The sequence below is a fragment of the Dermacentor andersoni genome, chromosome 9 (assembly GCF_023375885.2).
Source record: "Dermacentor andersoni chromosome 9, qqDerAnde1_hic_scaffold, whole genome shotgun sequence".
NCBI classification, from domain to species: Eukaryota; Metazoa; Arthropoda; class Arachnida; order Ixodida; family Ixodidae; genus Dermacentor; species Dermacentor andersoni.
In genome coordinates, this window is record NC_092822.1 from 75,277,543 (window position 1) to 75,302,643 (window position 25,101).

General features: G+C 45.2%; 1 protein-coding gene across 2 annotated transcripts in view; it reads left to right on the top strand.

Annotated features, from left to right (window-relative positions):
- Window positions 1–24,854, top strand: part of Pka-R2 (cAMP-dependent protein kinase type II regulatory subunit) — a 147,593-nt gene extending 122,739 nt beyond the window's left edge. For both annotated transcript variants that reach the window (XM_050176165.3, XM_050176164.3), the window contains exons 6-10: window positions 3,356–3,679; window positions 6,880–6,954; window positions 11,238–11,303; window positions 14,912–14,963; window positions 18,955–24,854. In XM_050176165.3, coding sequence (XP_050032122.1) covers window positions 3,356–3,679; window positions 6,880–6,954; window positions 11,238–11,303; window positions 14,912–14,963; window positions 18,955–19,154 — 717 coding nt within the window. In that variant the 3' untranslated portion in view covers window positions 19,155–24,854. The remainder of the gene's footprint in view (window positions 1–3,355; window positions 3,680–6,879; window positions 6,955–11,237; window positions 11,304–14,911; window positions 14,964–18,954) is intronic.
- The last annotated feature ends 247 nt before the right edge of the window (window positions 24,855–25,101 follow it).

The window sequence follows — 25,101 nt, forward strand, 5'->3', positions numbered from 1 at the left end:
ATGTGACAGAAGCGCAATGCAGGTCATGTAAACAACGTTATTTGCTTAAAAGGCACATAGCATCAAATGTGAAAAACAGGGGTAGCTTGAGGTGAAAAATGCTTATGTCAGCGGCACATGTAAGCAGAAGCATATCGTATCAGGAATGATGGGAATGCATTTGTTACGAGATGACAACTGGCCACACAATTTGCAGCCGCTGCTGCCACACTGTAGAACATCAAAAGAAACATGGCGGCTGGTAGAGCTGGGCAAGCACAATTTTCTTTTAGTCATGAGTATGTTGAGGGCATTAGACTAGTGTCTTCTTTAGCAATAATAAATTAGGTGCACCTCAGCAAGATCCTTCCTTAGCAGTGTAATCTTAGCCAGGTTCACTTTGAGAAGGTAGAAGCCAAGACTGTCGAAGGTAGAAGCCAAGTACCCAGCTGACACTGGTCATAGCAACAGTTGCATATCCGCTGCAAAATTACGTTTCTGCAAAATAAACAGCACTTAAGTTTGCCCGTGCGGACAAATAAAGGAGAACCTGATGGAATGTCGCTGATGCCCTGCAGGTACTTTTGCTGCATTTCACAACTCAACAACAAAAACAGGTTTTTCTCAAGTGAAAGCACTAACTTTCAAGTGTAGGTGACTGTAGGTGTCGTCACGTCAGTTTGCTGGGCAGCAAAAGGTGCATTCATGTAACCGGTGATGTATGGGTAATATGCCATGTGGTAAGAGAATGCACTATGCTTCTACTGTATCGATGTAAACGTGGCTACTGCTGTGCTTAGGGATGAGGCTAGTAGCCTTGAGCTTTATTAAAGGTTACTGGAGCTGGTTTTGTTTGCTCAGATGCTGTGGCATATTTCGAGAGGTCATTTCCATGTGGTTGTGAAATAGCTCAAAGAAGGTTCCAAAGGGATGCTAAAGCCAGTCTTGTTATACAGTTAATCCTCAACATAATAAAGTCAATGAGATCAGCAATTTGATCCGATATATCGAAATTTTGTTCTATTGAAATTCAGCTGTTTATGCGAATAAGTACAGTCACTAACAGATTTTTCTTATGTGGAAGGGGCCATCAAATTTTCTGTATTAGCTGGCACTCAGAAAAGTCAAACATTTTCATTTGTAGAATCTGAGAGTCGGCGACGAAAGATAGTTTCATGCCATGTCGATGATATCTTCACATTTGTAGCACGAAGCGAAGCCAGCCGTGCTGTTGTGTCCACTACGGCCCCGCAGTTCATAGCGTGGTACAATAGCGGGGTGACACTCATGAAAATTGCTGGCGGCGTTGTCATGAAAATTGCTGGCGGCGTGGGGCGAATGCTTCGTCCACTTCTCTGACACTCAAGATTGTGCAACCTCCTGTACCAAACACGTGGGAAGGCAGTGAAAATAACGCCCCGCCATCCTGGCACACCCACTATTTGTAGATGTAGCAGATCGCCTCTAAATACACATAGGCTGCACATTCGCTTGGATGTGTGCTGGCAGCCATACGCTGCCATGGCCGTGCTAGAAGAAGAGACGCGCACCAGCCCTGCCCCCCACTTCCCCACCTCCCCTCAGGTGTGCTTGATCGGGTTACTGCAAGTTAACTCTCCTCCCCCTTTTCCCATTGCTCGTACGGGAAGGCTACGCTCATCAACCCCCACTGTCCTCCTCGGCTTGCCCTCGCGTCCAAAGCATACAGCATGGGGGGTGTGACAGGATCTTGTCGCACTTGGACTTCATACGGAACATGATGGTGCTCCCCCGGCAATCTCTCTTAGTTGTGCGATTTGAGAGGTTCATTCGCGAGAATGCAAGCGACCGCTTGTAATTCAGCCACTTGACCATCTGCATCCGCAGAAGTTTTCATTTATTGTGTCGGTATTTCTTAGCGGCAGCAGTGAAATTTCATTATATAGAAGTCCTTTATCATCACACTTTGTTATATTGAGGTTCTAAATAGATGGTGTTCTGTCGACAAAAAGTTATAAAAAGTTAAATACTTAGTCATATAGAGAGTTTCATTACATTAAAGTTTGGTATATCAAGGTTTAATTGTAGATTGGTTTGCATTGACCTCATTGTGTCTGCTATCTTGTGTCACTATCACGTTAAGAAGATGCGTAAGCAAGAAACTTGAAAGCACGACAGGTGCGTCTTGTGTCGAGCGACAAATCTATAACATTGATAATCCAGTGAAAAATGGTCGTTATCAAAAAGCAAAACAATGGTATGGTGCACTGACATCACAGTGGCTTCTATGTTTGATGCTAGCACGGTGGCTAGCATTGCCATTTTAGTAATCTTGCCACTAGATTTGGCAACCTTTTGTCTTGTGACATGAAAGAACAATTTTGCGGCATTTTAGCAACCTTGAAGTTCAGAAAGTTGCTTCCAAAAGGACTTTCTAGAGCACATTTTATTATATACTAAGAGTATATAATACTTTATGCAATTTATACTTTATGCAATTTCCATCGCCGTGTTAACGTGCCGAAGTACTTGCCACACAATTAAGTTCTTTTGTGGGTGCCAAACACTAAAAAACTTGCAGACATAACCCGAGCGAAGTGCGTTTTCATGCTGGAAAAGCCGTGTTGTTTTCTTTCGAGCTGCACTGTATTTTTCACCTTACAATCTCAAGCTAAGCGTAGAATTCGAGCTGTGATGATGTGTTGTTGTCACAGGTATCAGTAAAATAAGAGCCCTCCACACCCTTTGGGTAAATTCACTCTGAAATTCGTGACATCTTGCTGATCTACTGACGATGGAATTTCGGTGCGAAATAAAAAGATGTAACTGACTTTCATTTTCTGTTGTAATGATCAACCTCTAACGAAGACATCAACAAAAATAGTTTCAAATGTATACTTTATCAGTCTAAGCTGGTTAAGTGTTTCTCTTTAGCACCCTTTAGAAGTCGATGACTGCATACATGTTTGGAGCAGGCTTCCGGCAACGTTGCCAGCTCAATTTCAGCTGTAGATGGGGTTGTCCATTCATCTTGTGATAAGCTGAGTGAAAGTCAGTACAACTAGAACTCACTGTGTACTGAAAGTGAGTACACAGAGGACACACCAGACAGGCCGGAGAAGGCGCAAACTACCGACTGCTTTGTGACCAGTCAGTAGTCATAATTGACTTGGTCACAAATGAGTCATTATTTTGTGCCTTGTTGTCCTGACAGGCGTGTCCTCTGTATTAGTAGCAGCACTCAATTTCTCTGTGTGCATTACAAGATGAATGAATGCCAACTAGCCCATTTCCCTGCTCTACTCTAGATGGGTGTCAAAAACTGGTGGAGTGCAGGTAGTCTGAGGATGGCCAGTTTCCTGCCCACTCCTTTACCCTCATCGTCACTTCCACACAGGTCAAGCCGGGAGAGGTGGTGATCAAGCAGGGTGACGACGGTGACAACTTCTACGTGATCCAGACCGGCACGTACAACATTTTTGTGAACACAGACAGGGAGCAGGACAAGCTGGTTGGCAAGTACGAGGGATCGGGCAGCTTTGGCGAGCTGGCTCTCATGTACAACATGCCACGAGCGGCCACCATCACAGCTGTGACAGAGGGCTCCCTGTGGGCCATGAACCGACAGACCTTCCGGCGCATTGTGCTCAAGAGCGCCTTCAAGAAGCGCAAAGAGTACGAGAACCTGCTTGAGAAGGTGCCCATGCTCAAGTCCCTGAATGTGAGTGTGGAACTTCCCTCTCAGTTTGTCATTTTTGTAAATCTGTCACACACTGTGTACTAAAGGCTCACTGTGACTGTGTAACATCTCTAGTGACAACGTGCTAGTGACTCCATGTGAAAATATAGTGTCGCTGGCTATGCTGCCACAATTCACTACTACTGTAGCGTCACTACCTGGTGACACACAATGTGACTATATAACTTGTTTAGTGAAAAACATGCTAGTGACTCCTCACTACAATATAGTGACTAGCTATGCAGACACAATTCACCACTAGTATAATGTCACTAGCTGGTGACACTACATTCTGCACCTGATGATTCGGACCCAACAGGGACTGCCAGAACGACCGAATAATTAGGACTCACAAATACCGCATTCGCCTCAAAATGAGTAACTTTTTTTTTCAGCTAAGAAAGCTGTGCCGTAGTCTTGGATCATCACTTTCAGAGTTCCTTATATTTTCTGTGACTATAACGCAGGATGCATCGGTGTCTAGGAGCGACTTCATTCATCGCACAGTGCCAAGCACACTATCTTATGACATATGATTGTCAGAAACGCTGCTGCCCATCGATGCATCCGGTGCTAGTCACACGAAATAAATTATTTTTTTAATGTGGTGGTTCATGAATACAACTCAGGTTTGTCAACATGTGTTGCTGCACACACATAGGCTTAACCTTGGCCTAGACATTCTGCAGCCATGATATTTTGGCAGTGCCTTTTATGCTATTTCTTTTCTGGTCGGAGCGCTGCTCCGCATGCATTATTAACGGGATCAGCTGGCCATGAACAGTAGATGATAAGAGTGGCATAGAATTGAGCAGGAGGTGTCGCTACAAAATCACAGCCCGTATCTCGACCATTGTCATGCTGTTGCTACAGATAAACAAAAGTGCAGTCAGTGCATGCACCAAATTCGTTTTAGCAACTGCTAGACCAACTAGGCTTGGCTAGTTTGTTTCGCGGAGTTCCGCTGACATGGTTTGCAACCATGCCATTGACATCTCAAAATGAAAACATTGGGGTTTCTGCTTGACTTGGCCATATTAACACATGGTCGGACAGTCCGAGTCTGAATTATCGCACGACGCACTGTAAGGTGCCCAAATTTTGGTCGTCCTTATCAATGGGGCTGTGGTGGCGCTGAAGGGCTGTCCAAATAATTGATTGTTGGCTGTATATCGCACGCACAACAGGAATTGCACACAACGGGCAGTGTGTCATGTCCCAGCATACAACATTATGGCAGCCATAGTGTGTCTGGCAGGTTTCGCTAGATGTGCATCACTCACTAGAAAAGCTATAGTGATGCACATCTGATGCTAGTGATGCATCATGCTAGTGATCCATACACCATCTGGTGCTATTGACGCGGTGGTGACGCATCACTAGAATAGCATCGTTAGCTGGTGACAAATAACAGTCGAGCCTTGCTGTAACAGTGTCACATCCAACACAGATACGTACCATCATGATATTCAGTATACATTATAAGCATATGCAGTAGACGTCCGTTGATTTGATCCCGGCCGAAGGTCCCAGTTGGCGCCTAAGCATTTCTATGGGCCCAAACTTTTTTGAATCCTAGAATTGGTATTCGCTGAATTACTTGAATTAGACCAGTCAGCACGCACACACCTGACCAGTCTCGTGACCCCGATAGTGGCCTTTTTAGTGGTCGCATCGGTCTTGGTGGAGCCTAGTCAGTGAATGCATTGAACATACATCAACTCCCATCGAAAACACCTATTTTCGGCCTGCCTTGAAAGGTTTTCATTCAATAACCGTAGCTCACAATGTCCGATTATGGTATTGACCCAATTCCAACATGAGCCTAATTTTCCCCCCTTTTCAAAAAAATTGTGCGGGAAATTGTCTGTGCAGTGCAACGGGACACAATATTAAAGCCGCCTTCGTTGCGTTCGTATGCTTTACCACAAGGCGCATACGTATTGCGGCGAAACATTAAAATGCGGTGAAGCTAACTTTAGGAAACCGACAGCCATTATGCAGTGCATATGTTAGACTTATGCGCATTTTTCTTCCTAAAAGATTGGGTGTGTGTTAGATTTCTACTTGGCCTGTGAGATTTAATGTAATTTCTACATTAGTTTTCTACATCAGACGCATTGAAAGTGGGTATGAATTTGATTCGGGGGCATGTTAGAGTCGGGAAAATGGTGCCAAATGAATCAGCAGTGCGTGTCGGTGTTTCTTCTGCATCTTGTTTAAATCGACCCGCAGGATAATTCATTTGATTTTGCCGGTACCGTAAGGGTGGAATTGAAGGAAGTCGACTGTGTTTGTTACATGCTGACATCAACGAAAAATTTTTGTATACAGTAGACTCGATAATTTGACTCCGGTTGATTCAATTTTTCGGTTAGTTTGATCTCTACCGAAGATTCCGGCCGGCTCCTGTGAATTTCTCTCAGCCCAAACATTTGTTAATTAGATTCTAAAATTGGCCTCTGCTGGATAATTAGAGCTTGACCAGTCAGCATGCATGCGCCTGACCCCTATGTGACACCAATAGTGACCCCTTTAGTGGCAGCATGTCTCGGCTGAGCTTATTAAGAGACGGTGAATGCGTTGAACATACATACTTTCCTCATCGTAAACGGCTATCTTTGGTCTGCTCTAGCAAGATTTTCAAGCAATTATGGTTGCCGAGGTTATCCAATTCTAACATGTGCTTTTTTTTTTGCTGAAAAAATTGGGCCAGAAATTACCTGTGTGCTGTAATCAAATACAAAACTAAAACCTCATTAATTTGAATTAACAAAAGTCGACTGTATTGTGACATCGAATCACTAGTATGCTATTTGTCATTGTGTCGCTAGCGATTCTATGTAGCTAAAGTTTTGCTAATATGCACTGGGTCACTAGGTATGCTATAGTGTCATAGTGCATCACTCATACACATAGAATGACTAGTGATGCTATATTTGGGATTGTGACAGTACTGTCACTGAACAGTAGCAGTGCGCTGTATTATTGACATAATGTGGCAGTACAACTAAACTGGGTAATTGCGCTGTATTACTGACACGTTGTGACCATGTTGCATCACTAGCAATGATGTACTATGACACGGAGTCGCCGACTAGCCCAGCAGTGCATGCTTTTAGTGGCCACGAAATGGTTTGCCCATGGACAGCGCGCTCATTGAGTTGGTCTTCTCTGCGCAGCACTACGAACGCATGAACCTGTGTGACGCCCTGATGCCGCGGTCGTTCAAGGATGGGGACCTCATTATCATGCAGGTACGGCCTTGTAGCAAATTATTTTTTCTGTGCTGTATGTGGTGTGCAGGATGTTTAGGTGTGCCATGTGTAGAGAAGCTGGTGCACTGTGCATTGCCGATGTGCCGCCATGCACTTGAAGCTCGTTTAAGCGAAGTTAAAGGGGAACCCGAAATGACCTTATGTATGCATTTCTTTGTTGTATTCATTTTTGCCCTTTACTGCAATGTGCCCAGCCGGATGCGCAACTTTAACAACGCAAAGGAGACGGCTATGCGACTAGCAAAGCTGCTACACAGCCACATATGCAGTGAAATTTTGATAAAACACCAAGACAATCTTCGGCTCGTGCAATGCATGACTTCTGAGCACCTGACGTGACACCTTTTATGATAGCTGCCCTCTGTTCCAATGTGATGTTCCTTCTCTTTTGCTTTACGCTTGGTTCATCCGTATTGTTATGAAACTGGGGAAACGCCAATGCAGTTGAAGAGAGCAGCTTGCATGGTGTGCAGCGAACGAAGCCTGTCATGGTAGAGCAGAATGTGGCACCAAACACGGTGAGCCGGCTATGCTGCTGATCCTGGCTAATGCACCCCTCTCGTGCTTCTCCGCTATGTGTTAGGAGGCTCCAGCTTGGCTTGGCCTCACTAGTCACACCAGTTTTGGCTTGGCCAGTTCGGGGCCTCCGAGATTTCACCAGTTCGAATGCTATCTCGGAGGCCATGCCTATGTACCCCGGTCTGCTCAGCGTGCTGCAGTAAGAGAAGTGCAGATATTTGTACAGCGAAAACATTGATTCACAGTGGAGGAAAAAAACTAGGAAACTTACCAGCAAGTGTGCGACCGGTATGGTGAGCAACATGGCAACAAAGAATGTCAAGCGGAATGTCAGAGAGGCTGAGATAACCTCATGGGTGGTGGCAATGCAAAAGAAGCCTGTTACGAGTAACTGCTTAAGAGGAAAAAACGAAATCGGGAGGGAAACAATTTTTGATAACTCAAAGGGAAGCTCATTACTTTTCGAAGCGAGATCAGGATGCCTTAGAACATGCACTTATAAAGCGAGATACAACTAGAAAGAAAGAACATGTGCTTGCTGCGGTAAAGCTAGGGTAACGACGGAGCACGTTTTATTGGAACGTGCAGATATCTGCCCAGCGGTCGATTTAGGCACCTCTGGCCTCCTTGAAGCCCTTGGATTCAGCGAGAGCAGGGGGAAAGTAAACATGTCAGCAATAGAGATTAGTAAGAGGCGATTCGAGGATTGGTGGAAAAGAAGCAGGCAACCGACAAACAATGGAGGTACACAAAAACAAAGTTCCCAATAGGAGTTCAGAAAAGTTGGTACAAGAGCTTGGTGGCGCAACCCACCACCTCGTTCCAAAGGGGACACTCGTAGCATCCATCCATCCATCCATTCATCCATTCATCCATCCATGTACTGGCTGGTCCTTTGCATCGCACCAGTTGCCAGCACACTTGTCTCTCTTCTTACTGCAGGACGTCGAGCAGGCTGGCAAAGGGAGCTGTGCTCCCTGCAGAAAATAGGGCTTGTTCTTCCTCTCTACGGTTTCTCTCTCTCATAACCTCCAAGATTGCACCGGTGCAATGTTGGAGGCAGTGCCAGCCTCTACAGCGTGCCACACTGTGATAAGCAATATGCCGCTGAGCTTGTGCGTAGCTACATGCGGCGGGGAGAGAGACCAATGTTGCTCGATAGCATATTCGGCAAAGAGACACAGGAGTTATGAGCTGCAGTGCCAAATGAGTGTCGGTACCCGTGGAAAGCGATATGCTCGGTGGGTAACGGTCGGGTATTTTTGGTTTCAGAAACGAATGTCATTAGTTATATCCATTGGCAGGGCAATATTACTTTGTTAAAACGCAGTTTTATATACATAAATCTGTGTGGAGATTTCAAGGAGAATTTCATTTCCATCATTATGCAGTAGACCCATTAATTTGTTGATGGTTAATTAGATATTTCGGTAAATTCGATCCCGCTCTGAGGTCCTGGCTGGCACCCATGCATTTTCTGTGCCCGGAACTTAGTAACTTCGATCCTAAAACTGGCCTTCGCCGGATAATTCGAACTTCACCAGTCAGTGCCTGACCCCTAGGGTGGCTCCAAAAGTGATCTCTTTAGTGGCAGCATCTGTCTATGGAGAGCTTAGGGGGACAGTGACTGCGTTGAGTTCACATCATCCTTTGTTGAAAACGCTCATTTTCGGCCTGCCCTAGGAAGACTCACGATTATTATGTTATTTACCCTATCCTAATGCACCTTTGCCACCTCCCACCCCCTTCTCTTTTTTTAAGAGAAAATTGGGCTGAAAATTGTTTGCACAGTGCTTTCGGACACGAAATCGAAACTGCCTTTGCAATGTTTGCCTGTTTTGCCGCATAACACCTAAGTACTGTGGCGAAGCTGATTTAAAACAAACCATTTGACGAAGTTGACTAAAAAACTGGCTCCTACTGGGCAACAATATTTCTTCCTAAAAATTCGAGTACATGTTAGGTTTTCACTTCATTCAGAAGCTTTAATTTCATTTCTGCGTTAGTTTACTACTTTGGATGCGTAGAACGTGGCTATGCATTTGATTAGGGGGCGTGTTAGAATCGGACAAATACTGCCAAACAAATTAGCAATGTGTTTTGGCGTTCTTTCTGCATCTCGTCTAATTTGACCTGCCGAATAACTCAAGTAATTTTGCCGGTCCCATCAGGATTAAACTAACGGAAGTCGAGTGTGTTCATTATTCTATTATATCCTGTTTTGTTATAGTAAGGTTCGAGGGTAAGACATGAACATTTTACACGTTTGGTAGAGTTTATGCAACATTGGTAATATGTGTCGGCACTCTTTCAAAAGAGTCGAGCAGATGGCCGAACAGCTTTCTTACTCTTTTGTGAACCCATGTTTTGAATTACAGATGCAGATATTTGTATAAGCAGTGTCCTTATATTAAAAGTTGGCACCTACGAAATGTTTTTTACTTGTCTGTCTTCCTGTCACAAGTGAAGACTGTCACCTTTGCAATTATTGTTGCCGTCTCACACAGAAGATTGACATGTGGGACTGCCATCCCCATTCGCCAGTTTTCACTCCTGATAGCAAGTTGGTTAGATTGTACGCAGCTCCTAAATGCGGACCGTCTACCTTTTATTGCAAGTGGCAGTGATAAACTAGTTGTGACTGACCAGCAGAGCAGCTTGACGTAAACTTGGCTCAGTCAGCAGGAAAGTTCTCCTATAGTTTGCGCCCAGCCGATCGTTGTCTTTATCGACGGTGATTGCCTGCTTTCGCTTGTGGCACTGCTAAAGATCAGGCTTAGCTCCTCACATTAGCAGTGGAACATAACCCCGCTTTGAGACCTGTGCTTATAGTGCCAGGATTGTTTTCTTTCTTTTTATTTCATTATATTATGTTAAGAATTCTGATATGAAAGTATTTAATCAGCTGTTCATGGGCTGATTTGCTGCTTGCCATCATGTTTTCCCCCTTTTCGCTGTAGTGCTTGTTTTATGCACTGTGAGTAAAATGAATGAATGAATGAATGAATGAATGAATGAATGAATGAATGAATGAATGAATGTGCCTGTGCAATGGGGCCTGTCTCTTTGGCTGGTGGTTTCAACATGTACCACACTCATGGAATGAAGCCCCACAGGGAAATTTTAATGTAGTACACCAGATAAGTGCAATTTACATTCGAGAGCATCTGGTCGCTAAAGATTATGGCAGAACTCTGATCTGAGTGTGAGAGGCGAAATTATGCGATCTAACATGAACTCAAGGCAGTGGAAACAAAGGTACATGCATTAGCCCCAAATTGACGCATTTTGTTCCATGAGAATAGCGCTTGTGTAGCACTATTATAGTCTCTTACAGAATCTTATAGAACTCTTATAGAACTCTTATAGTCGTGTAAGGGCCCCATGCTGAAGCTTTCTTGCCATCTTTTGATGGCGCTGGTGATGACAACAGTTCTGGGAGAGGCTGTTGCCAACACTGCAAATGTAGCTTTAGTCTCATACCAATTTTGAGTGATACAATCTTCAGCACCCCCCTTTCCCGCCTTTCTTTTTTTAATGAAAAGAAAGTTCACATTAGAATAGGGTGATATGTATAAAGTACCGACTACTGTTCCTACTTCCAGGGAAATTTATGCATAGGATGGCAGCAGCAAGGCTGCCCGTGTCGCCTGGGATAGTAATTTAGCAGTGGCCACTGGGGGTCCGACTTAAAATTTTTTGGCCAAGTTCCAGGTTGGTAATTGTGTTTGCGTCCTTTTCAGGGAGACGCTGCAGATGGTATGTACTTCATTGAAGATGGAACGGTCCGCATCTGCGTCAAGAAAGACGTGAGTGGTCAAATGATGCCTTTCACTGTGTGCTGGTGTCAGCTGTCAAACTTGCATTCATTGACAACACCATGTGGACATGATCTAACGCATTTTTCGCACCCCGCTGCTGGAGCCTCTTGGAAGACGGAATGATGCTCCATGCGTATGCATATCTCCCCCACGAAGGGGGAAGCCTAGTCGAAAAAGCCTAATAGAGATCACTAGGAGAGACGAGATGTATCATGCACGCTTTGAAATTATTAAAATTTGCAGAAGGAGCTTTAGGTTGCCTTTTTTTTAACTAAGAGGCAAACATAGTTGATTGCTACTACAATCACAGGCATGCATTCAAGGGAAGGGGCTTCAGGTTGTTCCCAAAACCCGTTGGAAGAGGAGTGCATAAGTTGTCTCATAGCATCCGGTCTTTGAGAGAACAAGCAGATGACAATGAAAAGCAAACAGTCTAGCGTTGTCATGTGTGTTAGTGAAGTTAAACACATAGAGTAATAAGTGCAAGTTTCTTCCTTATTTCTTGTGATAAACTCTTGTTTGATTCCACCCGAGGCATTGGGCCACTTTGCAGCTGGTTGTTGGGGGGAAAAATTCAAGAGGGAGGGACATTCATGAAGAGAAAAGCATGACGGAGGCTTTAGAAGCCTTATTGTCGGCCTTTCAGAATAATGAACAGTTTGCCGCGGTCCCCTGAAGTTTGTTATATTGACACTTCACTGTTTCACCAAAAACATGAAAGCGGACCTCTGCGACCATGGTGACTTCCAATTAATGGCATTGACAAACCTCGGCACATTTCACCAGGCTGCACAGTCGCTTGCAGCATAGACCCTGACATCACTCCTGGAAGAGTCTCTTTGCCTGCCCTTTTTTCACTCGGAGCTGAGCGTCCCTTTGCAATTTGTGTTGCATTGACCAAGCTTTTGTTAGAAATAGCAACCAGTGCTGCATAACCATGGTGTTGAGATCAACACTCCAGTGACAGCTTTCTCTCGGTAATAGATGCCAATCTCGAAGGTCATGCATTTGCTGGTAGCTTCAGCCAGCAGCGATTGCAGGAGCCGGAACATGTCATGGCTGCCATGTTTTGAATACTCCACATGCCTTCCGCCTTGCCACGCGCAGGTTGTCCAAGCAACAGGGCAGCATTGCTTTCAACCTTGCAGCAGCGAGTGATCGCACTGGCATAGAGGTCACTAGCCGAGCTACAGAGCCACTCACTCGCACTTGCTCTCCTGCCCACTACTACTTTGTTCTGGCCTCGTGCGAGCGCAGTGGATAGGGAGTATTTATTTTTCCTCACATTCAGGATGCTGTTAGTGACGCATCAATGTGGTTACAGCCTAATAATTGTGACTTTAAGTATGACGATTGGCTCTTTTGAGCAGGCACGATCAGTCTACACGCTGCGACCAAACAAGGCCAGCATGTGAACCCACAACTTAGCCTTAGCGAGATTGCGGCTTGATAAGGACGCTTGCTTCATGCTTGTGTGACAATGAGACATACATAGAGACATCGTCACTGCGAGGCATCTTCTAAAGTCGGGGCAGTTGCACATTCCATAGTTCAGTTACAGCTTTCCAAGTGAAATTGTCTGCAATTCATTATGCTGCATAAATTAGCAGTGTCAACTTTTTGCATGACCGGAAAGAGTTACGCACTTCTTAGGTGATGGACTTTGAGTCTCACATTAGGATCAGTTGTCTGGTTCATTGCCAAGCACACTTTCTTGGCATAGTAATGCCATGCAACCAGTAATGCTGTTGCCTGCAAATGGCAATGTGTCTGGTGCTGAGTCACGTGAAAGTGATAAACTGAGAACATTACTGGCCACTATTTTAGAAAGGCTCTATATGGACTATGCATAACCTGCAAGGTTCTGTTTTCATGATTTCACTTATCTAGAAACTTCTTGCGGTTTTCAAAGCTTTGAGTTCATGGGGTACGTCTTACTGTGTATAAACACACATGTGAGAGTCGTGGACCTTGGGTATTAATAATTGCTGTACTGTGAAAGGGAAAACTGTCCACCATGCGAGACTTAATCAAAAGTATAAGAAACCCAGATCTGCATTTCTCAAAAATAAAGCTTCTCAGGTGATGGAAATTTTATGCTTCTCTAGGTATCGAACTCGGCACCAACAGAGGTGGTCGTTTCTTGGGGTAGGTACCCTACCGTCTTAACAAACAAGGAGGTCAGCCGATTGCAGAGTGGGGCTGCATTAATCGGCAACTTAGAGACACTTGTACAGTTGAAACTCGTGACAAAGTCACGTACGACACAGAAATATACCTTCATTGTACCCGATATTTGTTATTGGCGCACATTTCTTGCACGCTAATATTGCCAAGAAACATTTTAGATTTACTTTGTTATATAGGTGAAACTCGATTTAATGAAGTGGTGACCACACTCGAATTGTTTCGTTAAATCTGGAAGTTCTTAAAATTGAGAAAGAAATTTTTCAGTCCTTCAAAACCTAAAATTGTAACATCGCGACACGCAAAAGCTACTGCAGCATTGTATTTGCTGCTAATCCAGCCATCTCTTGCGTAAACCGTGAATTAACAAAACTAGCCTCCGCCACCCCTACCGAGGCGGTGTTGAGTCCTCTGTTCCTTGCATGGGCGCGGTGTGCAGCCTCGTCAAAATAAAGCTAAGACGGTGAATGGAGTGCCTAGATGCTTTAACGCGATAGCTTTAGAGCGCACGCTTGAAGAAAGGCCATCCATGTCAGAATTAGAAATCGCCGCTTTTTTTGCTCATTTGTTTCAGGACGAACTTTGTTAAATTGAGATCGGCCAAGTTATTTTCGTGAATTTGGGTTGATGACAACGTTGAACCTTGCGGGTACCTGCTGGGAAATGGAAATTTCTTCGTTAGATTGGGAACTTCGTAAGATTGGGTTTCGTTAGATTGAGTTTTAACTGTATCCCATAATCTTGTTATATGTCGGTGTTCACCACGTAGAGGCTCAGCTGCGTGGCTTACATTCTAGCTACATGCTCCTAATGCATGGGTGACCATTTTCCCAGTCATGAAACTTCCTCGATCTTGCGGTTCTTTAGTGGAAGTGATTTGCCATAATAACTGCAACACTCTGTCACATCCTGTAGTGTGATTCATTGTGGGTTAATGTACCACGCACTCTTAATACAGTAAATGAAAGGATGTCGAGATTTTTATTTCAGCGTTGCTTTAAGGCCTGTAATGGCTTGCCCCCATAAACAGCACACAAAATGAGGAATGGCAGTAAGATGTACACACAGCACAAAGTGCTATGTTGTGCATTTTAGACTTGCAATTTAGAGTGAAGGTGAAACTCGTGCAGGCATGATGTGCTTCCTCATGTAGAAGGTCGTCAAGCCTTGCTGTAACAAACACGGATATAACAAATTATTGAATATAATGAAATAAACAAAAACATTTCTAATTGCTATCACAGTTCAACACATATACGTATCTTTATAGTGAACATTGGATATAAGGAAGCTATTTTTGTGTCAGATCCAACCTCGTTTCAACGAGCTTCAACTTTATAAGGCATTTGTAAGTGGGACAGATGGTGACATGCGCCCATTTGATGAAGTTGTCACTGTGTTCTATGCAGGGCGGAAGCGAGACAGAGGTATCGAGGATCGGCAAGGGTGGCTACTTTGGAGGTGAGTCATGGACGCTCGCTGAACACTTTTGTGCTGTACACATTTGGCACACCTGCCGTAATGTTGACTGGTTCGTGGTCAAAATAACCGAAATTTGGGCAAGTTGGTTGGTGGTTTACGGTTGTGGAAACAACGCACAATGAGGACGAAGAAAGAAGTCACACAGGGCAATCGCTGAACTTTGTTTACATTTTAATGACTGAAAACACTTTGTCTAAATACGAGAAGAAAGCACGCAAGCCCGGATGTTTCACGCGAAGAAGACAGCAGAAAAGAAAAACAAACTGAGAAAATAGCGAAGGCGTAAAAATATATGAAAACTTAGATGTGGATACCAGAGACATCGGATCCCTTTCTGTTGTCTTCTTGGCGTGTGATAGCTGGGCTTACGTGTTTTCTGTTCATACTTGAACAAACGTTTTTTCAGAAATAAAATGTAGTTCAAGTTCAGGGTTTGTCCTACGTGATTTCTTTTTCCGTGCTCGTGGTTTACACTATTCGTAACGATGGTTCATGCTAAACCAGTCGAGTAGTGTCTTCATTATAGTCCTTCCGATTGCATTAAGATGTACTGGTGGGCTATTTGGTTAATCATGATCGAATATGGCAGCACACTTCAAAACAAGGACGTAACACAGAGTGAACAAACATGAATGGTGCAATTGCAGCGGGCAATTTGAGTAGTGTAATTAACACCTACAGAGATAGCCCTGTGCGAAGTTTTATTCAGAAATCGTTCTGTTTTAAAACAGAGTCAAAAGGAATCTGCTGCTTTAGCACATAAATAGTAATTTGCTGTGTTGAAGCAGCAGGTTTTTCTAAAACAATATTTACAGTCTGCCATCTGCTAAATATTCAAATAAGTATCTTATGAAGAAATCGCTATATGTCTTCTGGAAGCCTGCATGGAAGCCTGCATGCAAGAGCATTTTTTATTAGTAAATGGTTCGACATGAATCTTAACATCTTGGACCTGCATTTTGACGAGTTGTTTTCCGTTTCTATGATTGATGCTTTTCAGCCCTTAAAAATGCTGGTTACTAAGCTTAATGGACTTTATCAGATGTTCAGTACTATTGTACTGCAATTCTTGCAAGAAAAAGATGGAAAAACTAGTTCACTGCAACGTGAATACCATAGTCAAACAGATGCGCCAATTGCACCAAATTGCACCAAGAGCAGTGCTCCCCACTACTGTGCTCCAAATGGTGTTTTAGCAGGAAGTTGCGCCGAGCCTGTGCCAAAGAAGCCTAAGAGCGCAAGCCTCTTCCTATTCATGCTGCCTGGCTGGTAAAACTGAAGCCAGAACCTAAGGCACACTATCGTCCTCATCATTTTCTAACACTAACATCATCATTGTCTGCGACAATGGTGATGATGTTAGTGTTCAGGTGACAGGGATGATAACCGATGCCACTGGTCGTCCTTTATTTCCTGCGTTGTGCTCTGGCAGCAACTGTGTATTGCGTTGTCGTGCCCTGTCGCGTGGACCGCATCCTGAGCGAGAGGGAAAACATTTATTGTTAATGAGGCGGGGCTACTTCCTCGTAGGGTGGAGATCTTAGTTCAGGGCCACGTCGACACGCACCACTCTGCATGCCCGCTGGATCAGTCGTCGCTGCTCTTGCGGGTCTAAGCTGCTCAGTGAAGTCTCCCAGAAGGAACGTGAAAGTGAAGGAATAGGGGAGTAGCCCGGAGGGCGTGGGCATTATCAGGTGCAGTGATATACTGTGGCATTTGCTCCACAATAGGGACAGTACGAGGGATATTGTGTGGGATGGAAGAGGGGAAGGTAAAAGAGACCACAGGAGTTTGTAGCTCTCACCACACGACACCATCTTCTCGGTTAAGGGAATGGTGTGGTGTTGGGGAGCGTCTCCTGCTATCTTTGTAATGTTGTAGAGTGTCAGTGTAGTTCAGTGGTTCTGTCGGTGGGTCGTCTGGGTTGGACAGCTCTTCCAATGGCGCCCGGTTAGCGAGCTCTCGGGCTACTGCAGTAGTGCATTCATTACCATGGAGAGAGACATGTCCAGGTGTCTAGACGATACATACCCTGTGCAACGCTGTGGGGTGTGAAGATGAAAGGATGTGGTTTGTGGAGGGTGTCACCATCCCTTGTGCCAAAATCCTGCAGTCGGTTTGTCAGTGACCACTGTGATGGGTACATCCAGTGCCGGTATAGTTGAAGCGTGTCTGATGGCTAGGGTGATAGCAGCTTCTCCCGTCATGCCACTGTCCACGGTGTTGAGTGTGGCCGAAGCCCTCAGTGTCTTGGGGCTATCTAGTACGATTAGTCTCTGTGGGTACTGGGCCACATTGGTGTATAGGATCAGTGTGTCGGATGTGTTATCTTGACAACAATCTGCATTGGGGACAGGACCTAGGTGCGCAGACGGCTCATACCTTTGTGGGTGCTGTGTTCTCATCGCTCAGCTTGTATTAAAGCGATAGACAGCACAAAGGTCACTTTGTTCGCTGCTGCTGCCACGCTTTCCCACACCAATGTTTTGACAGCGAGTGTCCGCAGTCATCGTGTGTGATGTGTTCATGTTTTCCTGTGCATGCTTGTTAATTTAGTTAATAAGCGGGTGTTCAGAACTTTATACGGACGATAAAACTACTATTCTCACTTTGTATAACTGTATAATAATTTGCTATCGCAATTGATGCTTTGGCTTTCCAGCAAACCTGAGACTTTTTTTTAAAATGTAAGAATTAAAATAAAACTGTGTGCAGTTCACTACTTATACTTCTCAATTTTTCCTATTTCTTGGCTCTTGCGTTTCCCAGCTCTTACGTTTTTATTTTTTTACGGCCCACTGAAATGCGTATCAGCGGGGTTCTACTGTATTTACTTATTATTTTAGTTAATACGGAGACCATATGGCATATACAGATGTACATTCAACATTGCACCGATAGGTCAAATGTCTGTTTCACCACTGTGAACACTGGGAACATATTTTAGTGTTTTTCATATCGGATGACTTGTATGAAACAGGAACATATTTAGTTCATAATAATTGCAACAGTACCACAGGATGTCACTACTGGTTTTGCTATACCAGTGTATTCCTGCATTTGTATGACTGCTACACAGCTTTCTTTAGTTAGCTTGCTTTTTATTTGCAGCATTTCTTTGTTTATAAATGCTTTGTTGTCCTACCCCTCATTGTAGGTGGGCTGCATTGCAGGTCAAGCTTCGTATAAACATAAAAGTAATGAATTATCGGATGTAGCGAAGTAAATCTAGAATATTTATTGCCAATATCAGCATATGTGCTTATAATGAATACTGCATGTGACGAAGATATTCCCATATCTAATGCAACTTTGTTACACTGAATTAGGACTGCATGATGAAACAACGAATGTAACAACATAGATGTAAAGCTTGACTGGTGATGCTTTACTTCATTGAGTATTGTGCTGCCACATGGCAACACCAAATATGCAGGATGTGAGACAATGTTGATTACTGCAAAGCAAATAACATTTATCTTCCAACACCAGATACGTGTCCTGGCAGCAAAAATTGTCATTTACTGACGAGCTTTAAATGATGCATTGTGGGTGCACGTGTGCGTCTTGGCCAGTGGCTTAGTTTAGTTGGCCTGCACTTGACAAGTCAACGTGATGATCTCTGCCAATTTCATGGTTGCACATTAATGACCATGCAGAAAGCGTGCTAAGAATTTCTCACAAGTGATAAACAGGCCATCAAAAATAAGCTTTTCAGGGGCGTCATACTCACATTTCTCTCTTTAGACCCGACTGCAAGTTTTTTTTCTTGCATGTTAGCGGGTACCTTTATAATGAACATGGGATATTGGGAAGGTATTTTTAGTGCTGAATGCAGCTTTACTATAGCAAGGTTTGACTGTAGTTGAGCATGCTCCACGTGGTTGTTGTCTTGCAAAGCTGGTCACGTGCCATTGCTGTCACAGCTCTTGTAAGCACTGTCATTGCTGATGTCACTGCGTCCATGCAGAGCTGGCACTGCTTACCAAGAAACCCCGTGCCGCCTCGGTGTACTCGGTGGGGCCCGTCAAGCTCGCCTTTCTCGACGTCTCGGCTTTTGAGCGGCTCCTGGGGCCCTGCAAGGAGATCATGATGCGCAACATCGACCAGTACGAGGAGCAGATGGTCCAGGCCTTCGGTGCCAAGGTCAATGTGGCCGACCTCCGATGATGACCCTGAACACGGCCCTAAAATTTACCACCACCACCACCACTCCTCCCTTTATCCCTCGTCACCCCCTCTCCCTTACATCTCCCTCTCCCCATCCCCCCTTTACTCCCGTTAACTAGTCGGTCGCGGCTTGCGCAGCCCTGCTCCCTGCAGCGGCCACTGCTGTCGCCGCAATAAAAGAGGGGCGCACCGAGTGTCGCCAGAGCGCCGAGAGCTGTGTGGAGCTCACGACGTGTGGCGTCTACACTGTGTCGCTCTTTCTCATGGGTCAACAACAACAGCAGCAGCAACACGAGAGCTGTCGTGGCGGCCACTGGCGTGCGAGACAGAGCAGAGAGAGAAGGCGCCGGGGCAGCTGGTGACCGCCTCGTCGCTGTTATCATTATTGTTACTCTTACTCTGTGGATTTTGAGTGAGGCGGGCGAGCGCGCTACCGAAGCTCAGTATGACAAGTGCTTCCACGTTGGGGGCAAGTCGCACTCTGTCCTGGTGGAAACTTGCGGGAACCGACAGCAATGGTGTCCCCTCCCCTCTTCCGGCCTCGCGAAGAAAGAGGGACACGGTGCAGCCTTTGCTGTCGGGCTCCCCTTTTGGTTGCTTTTGTTTGCCTTTCTTTTAAGTCAGTCGCGGCGGTGAACTGCCCGTTTGTACGTCGCCCGCAAGACCATGGTGTTGAGTGGGTGCCTTAGCCAGACTGGCACTGACTGAAGTGTGTCAGAATGGCAAGCATCCTTTCTGTTAAACGCATGAGTTGCAATATTGCCGCCCCTTGTCACCGGATGGCTTCTCTGAGACAGCCTAATAAGCCCTTGGCCATGGTCCTTGGGTGCTAGAGTGCTTGCCTCACTTAGGCATTTATAGCTCACTCAGCGGCGCCCTCTTGTCACAGCCATGCTTCCTCATAGGGTTGATTGGTGTCTGTACACCTCATTAATATAGTTTGTGGAACGAACTGTGCATAATGCATAGGTCATTGTGTTTGGTGACACCACCAGTATTCTTTGCACAGACTAAGGCTGGTGCAGTCAAGTGTGCATGCCAGAGTCCTTTGAAGGCATGCTGTTCCGCTGGTGTTTCATGCAGCGTCGGAATGGTAGCGATGACTGCACTGCATGTTTGATGCCTCCTTTGCCTTTGTTCATTTATTGGGGGAAAATGCCGGGACTTTGTATTTAGTTCCCTCCTCATTTGGAGGCACCAATGTTGTAGGGCTGTGTTAGACTAAGCAAAGCTTTGGGGTCGTGCTATCAAGCTTTTAGTCGCAATTAAGAGTATGAACTGCACCTCTTCTCGTGCTGCCAGGGATGTAAGAACTCATCTAAGCAAGGTTTAGAATGATGCATGCCCTCATAAAAGTTGCAATGGTGTCGCAGCGTTCAATAGATGATTGCATCTCTAAAGATAGACCGTCTGCAAGTTCTGAACTGGCACACTACTCAGCAGTCCTAATGGGCATGCTGTGGTTTTTTCAGTGAAGTCATCATTTTGGTTTTGCGTTTTACTAGTTTAAGTTGTGAAGAAGATGAGGGTGGTTGTGCTCATTATGCTCTCTGTGCAGTCTACAGAACTGGCTGCGGGATAATGTCGCAGGAAAACTAAAGGATGCCAGAGTTGGTTTCGATTCGCGGCCAGTGACCACAGCACCCCTTCATGTCGTGTACAAATGGATATTGTCGCGTTTCGATGGTGTGCGAGCGCCAGATGTTGTGAATAGTTGCCGCGGGAGAGACAAATTGTTGTTACCTTTGCTGGTTGCTTCACCCGTTTCTGTGCGGCGTGTTACTGGAAAAGAAGCACAGTTGATAAGAGCAGCGTTTCCCGTAGTTGTCGGAAGCGCGACCAGTGGCGTGCTCTCAGGTTTACCTAGCTGCATAGCAACATATACTGCCTTTAGGGGTTAGAGTGGAAGCCAAGTACGGTCGTAAGATAAGTGTATCCTGTTGGGGGTGTGGGCGTTGCACCTTTGCTTTACTGTTGCACGAAATTTGCATCTGGAGGAGAGGCAGTCGACACAGTCGAATGCTGGAAGCATCTCGAAGCGCACCCTACTGGCAGGTTGCAAGAATGATGTTTGATTGCTAGAATGTCGCTGATCTCACATTGATTTGTTGCCGGCTCGCTCACGAAACCTTATGTCAGCATGTAATGGACCGTCCGCTAAAGATTGTAGGTGGTCCAGAGAAAGCCATCAGAAAAGCTGACATTTTTTCTATGCGTGAAGAAGGCTACGTACGTATCCTGGCTGGGTATGTATCATGTTCCCATAGAACTAAAAACCAAACTTGGGGATACCATCAGTGAAAAGGATGCGTCTCTGCCTGATAATAGGTTATTTTATTGGTAGCTGAAGTCTACTCTGTAACAAGCCCAACAATGTTGGACTTGCACAATTGTTTGATAATAGCATTAATAAGAAACCTTATGCTGACGAATCAGTTTGTTGGATGCCGTAAGGTAACAGTGCATTTCTTAATTTCAATTTGGCGTTTCCAAGTTGAAAGGACAGAGCAGCTTGCGGTTGTTTTGTGACTCTGGTTGTCTAGTTTAAGCAAGAACCCCTAGTCAGTTAAAAATTTTGCTGCTGGTTTGAATACCGGTCCAGAGCTGTAGCAGAGCTCGCAGTTGGCCTAGAGTTGCTCCATTTGGATTTCTACTGATCTGCACACTGGTTTCGGATTGTAAGTAATACTGTTTGGCAGAGAGATGTTATTTTGCTAGGACTTGAAACAATCCTAGGTTGAAAAACAAAAAAAACACAGACAAATCGGCATTTAGAGGCTGGACCAGGGAATGCCCATAAAATAATGACTGTCGAAAATGGCATGCACTTGGCATACATTAGCACTTGCTTCGGTCAGTACGAATGGTGTGTTATAAGTATGTTGGCTCATCCGGCGCACATTAGAGAGCTTCAGCCTGTGTGGGATGTAATGCAGTTTACAGAATACTGCAACACTGGATACACAAAGCTATGCGACAACACTAGTGGTGCAGTGGGATTGCTGAATTCAATGAAAGCACACACCACTATAATTGCACCAACCATGTTTTAGCTGTTACATTTTACCTTAATTGGTGCCTGTCTAGATGGTAGCTCAGAGCCACAGAATGCATGCTTCGAAGCTGAAAAATTCGTCTTGGTCTGAGACTTAAACTCTGGACTAACGCCTTAAGTCTCTCTACCATCTATGCTAACCCTGTGGCTAGCAGATTGCAGGGCGAGGCCGAATTGATCAATATATGTGTAGGGACACTAATACTTTACCTTTCGGGCTGCTGCAGAACCGTTTTGCCATATTTACCTATTACAAGGCATTGGTACTGACAACTATTGACACATAGTGATTTGTTTTCTCCATCTGCGAGTGCAATAAGTACAAAATTGTCTGCGAGGCGCTGTGGTTAAACAAAGTTGAACATGATGGTGCAACCGAACCTGCTGCAGCTGCTGTCAGTGTCTGGTGTTTGCAGTGTTCTGCTAACTGCATTACGGATGGGCCAAGACTATTTTGTAATACCAACAGGTAAACTAGTTAAAGTGGAACTCGAAATTGTAGCAAAATGGATGATTAAGTGAGTTAATGTTTCTTTTTAATATGCTCAAAGGGAACCAAAGGCACGGGAAGAACCACACAGTACGGACGCTGGAAGCACAGTTGCCAAATGTTCATCGGTTTATTGCGCTGGCGGTTGTGTACGTCGGGATGCTTCCCGAAAGATGCAAGTGGCTGGCAGCAGTTGAGGTTGCGCACCAGCCTTTTTGGGCGTTCACTTTTGTTAAGGCTTAGCTTCATCAGAGCACAGAGCGATCACTGGCGACCTCCACAGTAGCGCTTTTTTTTTTAAGAAATAATTTATTTGAGCTAGCATCAGCAGTAGCAGTTCACGCAAGCAAAAAGCTCTGCTCGGCGCCTATGTGCGTCGCTGTAGGGCTGCATTTTGTCTCTCTATACGGTACAGTTGAATTGTTGCGTTGTCGTTATCTGATTATCTTTTGTTGACATGTTTATCATATTTTTGTTTAGTATGTGTTTTTTTTTTCTCGGGCATTCATTTTCCCGGTGTGTATTCTTGCCAACACAAGCTGGTGGGGGGCTCAAGCCCTCTGTCCTCAGCACTTGACGCGTGTCCGACAACCACCTCCCACCTCCATGCCCTTCCACTTTTCTCACTCCCCCTTGTCACCTCCTCTGCAAGTTCCGGGGCACACGCACCCCCGCCTTTGGTGGGGATTGCATTTTTTTGCTGTTTTTGGATGTAGAGTTGCCCATGCGTAGCTAGTTCAACGATGAATCGGGCAGTGTTGGAATTTTTCGTGGGGGAGTGTTATGACGAACACCGTTGCCTGTCTCTCCCGCTATGGGTGTGTAATGTTGCCGGTGTGTGTGTGTGTGTGAAGAACTGTGTTCTATCATATTATTTTTGTTTGTTCTTCTCTTGTGTACTGCGCAACGTGCACTGCTTTCTTCATCCTGCTGTCATGGATGTATGCATTGTTTGTCGTCATGCCTTTTTCGACCGCTTTGACGCGGGAGACCACCACACCGGACTGTTGTCATGCCCGCCTATACTGTTCAATCTCTATCTCTTCGTCTTAGTTGTCTGTCCGCAACGGGCTGGGCCCTCTTTGCCAGCGGCCATGCATGCACACAAAAGCGGGATCGCTTACCTGCCACCTTTGCCTCGAAACGCTGATCTGGACACTTGTCAAATATCGCCACATTGTTAGCTATGATTGGCTCGGGGGCTAAGCACCCTCTGATTGGCTCGAAACTCTAACGTGGTGAAATTTGAGTGTCCAGGTTGAGCATCTTCGCTGTTCTGGCCATGTCGAATTGGCGATTGCCTCAAGGATCCGATGGCACTGCGGGTGAAATAGTTAAAAATGAAAAGGATAGATACAACATCTGCTCTTAACTGCCTCACTGATTTTGACAAGTTTCTTTTATCCCTCAATCTAGGCAGCATTTTTGTATTTGAAAAAGTGCATGCAGAAAGCGCACAATGAAGCACCTTTTACCGCACAAGTATGTAACCTGTACGGGATAGGACACTGCACGTGTGGATTATGTTAATTTGCTTATGTACAAGACTGCAGCTTTTAGTTGCATCAGCGAAATAGAAATCCTGTCGTTATCTATGACCCGCCACGTGGCTAGATGGTCAACGCACATGCGCAGTTGGTGTCTCTTGAAGGGGTGCAGAGAAATGTGGGAAACTAACGCATGTCCTCCGAGATCGGACAGCGTGCGGGTGATAACGGCATGCATAAACTCAAGGGGCGATGGCTAGCACTCGTGTGCAGTTTGTCAGTGAGTATTAGTATTTTGACCCGAATAGCGAAGCTTAACTTTTGAATGGAAGTTCTGTTGTTTTCGAGTGAAGCTGAGCTTGGCCGTGGGGCGATTCCGCAATGAACTTTCCAGTCGTGCTTGTGCGCATGCGCGGTCGCTCGACCCTTGGGTGCCCGTTCGACCACCGAGCTCATTCCAAGTGTTCTTTCTCCTGTGTTCCTCACGTGTACGCGTCTGTCTTGCGCACGCTGGAAATAAAAAAGAATGAAAAAAAAATGGCTGCCGCTTCTCCGGCAGCGGGACCGAGAACCCCTGGTGTGTTCATTTGGCGCTCAACGAGCATGTGGCGTCGAAGCACGCTCTGCTCAAGTAGTCAAAATGAAATAAAGAATAATGAAAACCGAAACGGCAGTATCCGTGCCTTCCTACCAGCAGAGGTGAAGCCAGTGCTTGCGCCAACCGCAGCCTGCGCTTTTTCTCCCGCTGTGTATGCTAGGGCAATCGTAAAATAATGCTTGTATATGCTGACTAATTATGGTCTGTCACTAAATTTGCCTGGGCATCGGATAGAGAGAGATAGCAAAGGGAGGAAAGGCAGGGAGGTCAACCAGACGAGCGTCCGGTTTGCTACCCTACGCTGGGGGAAGGGAAAG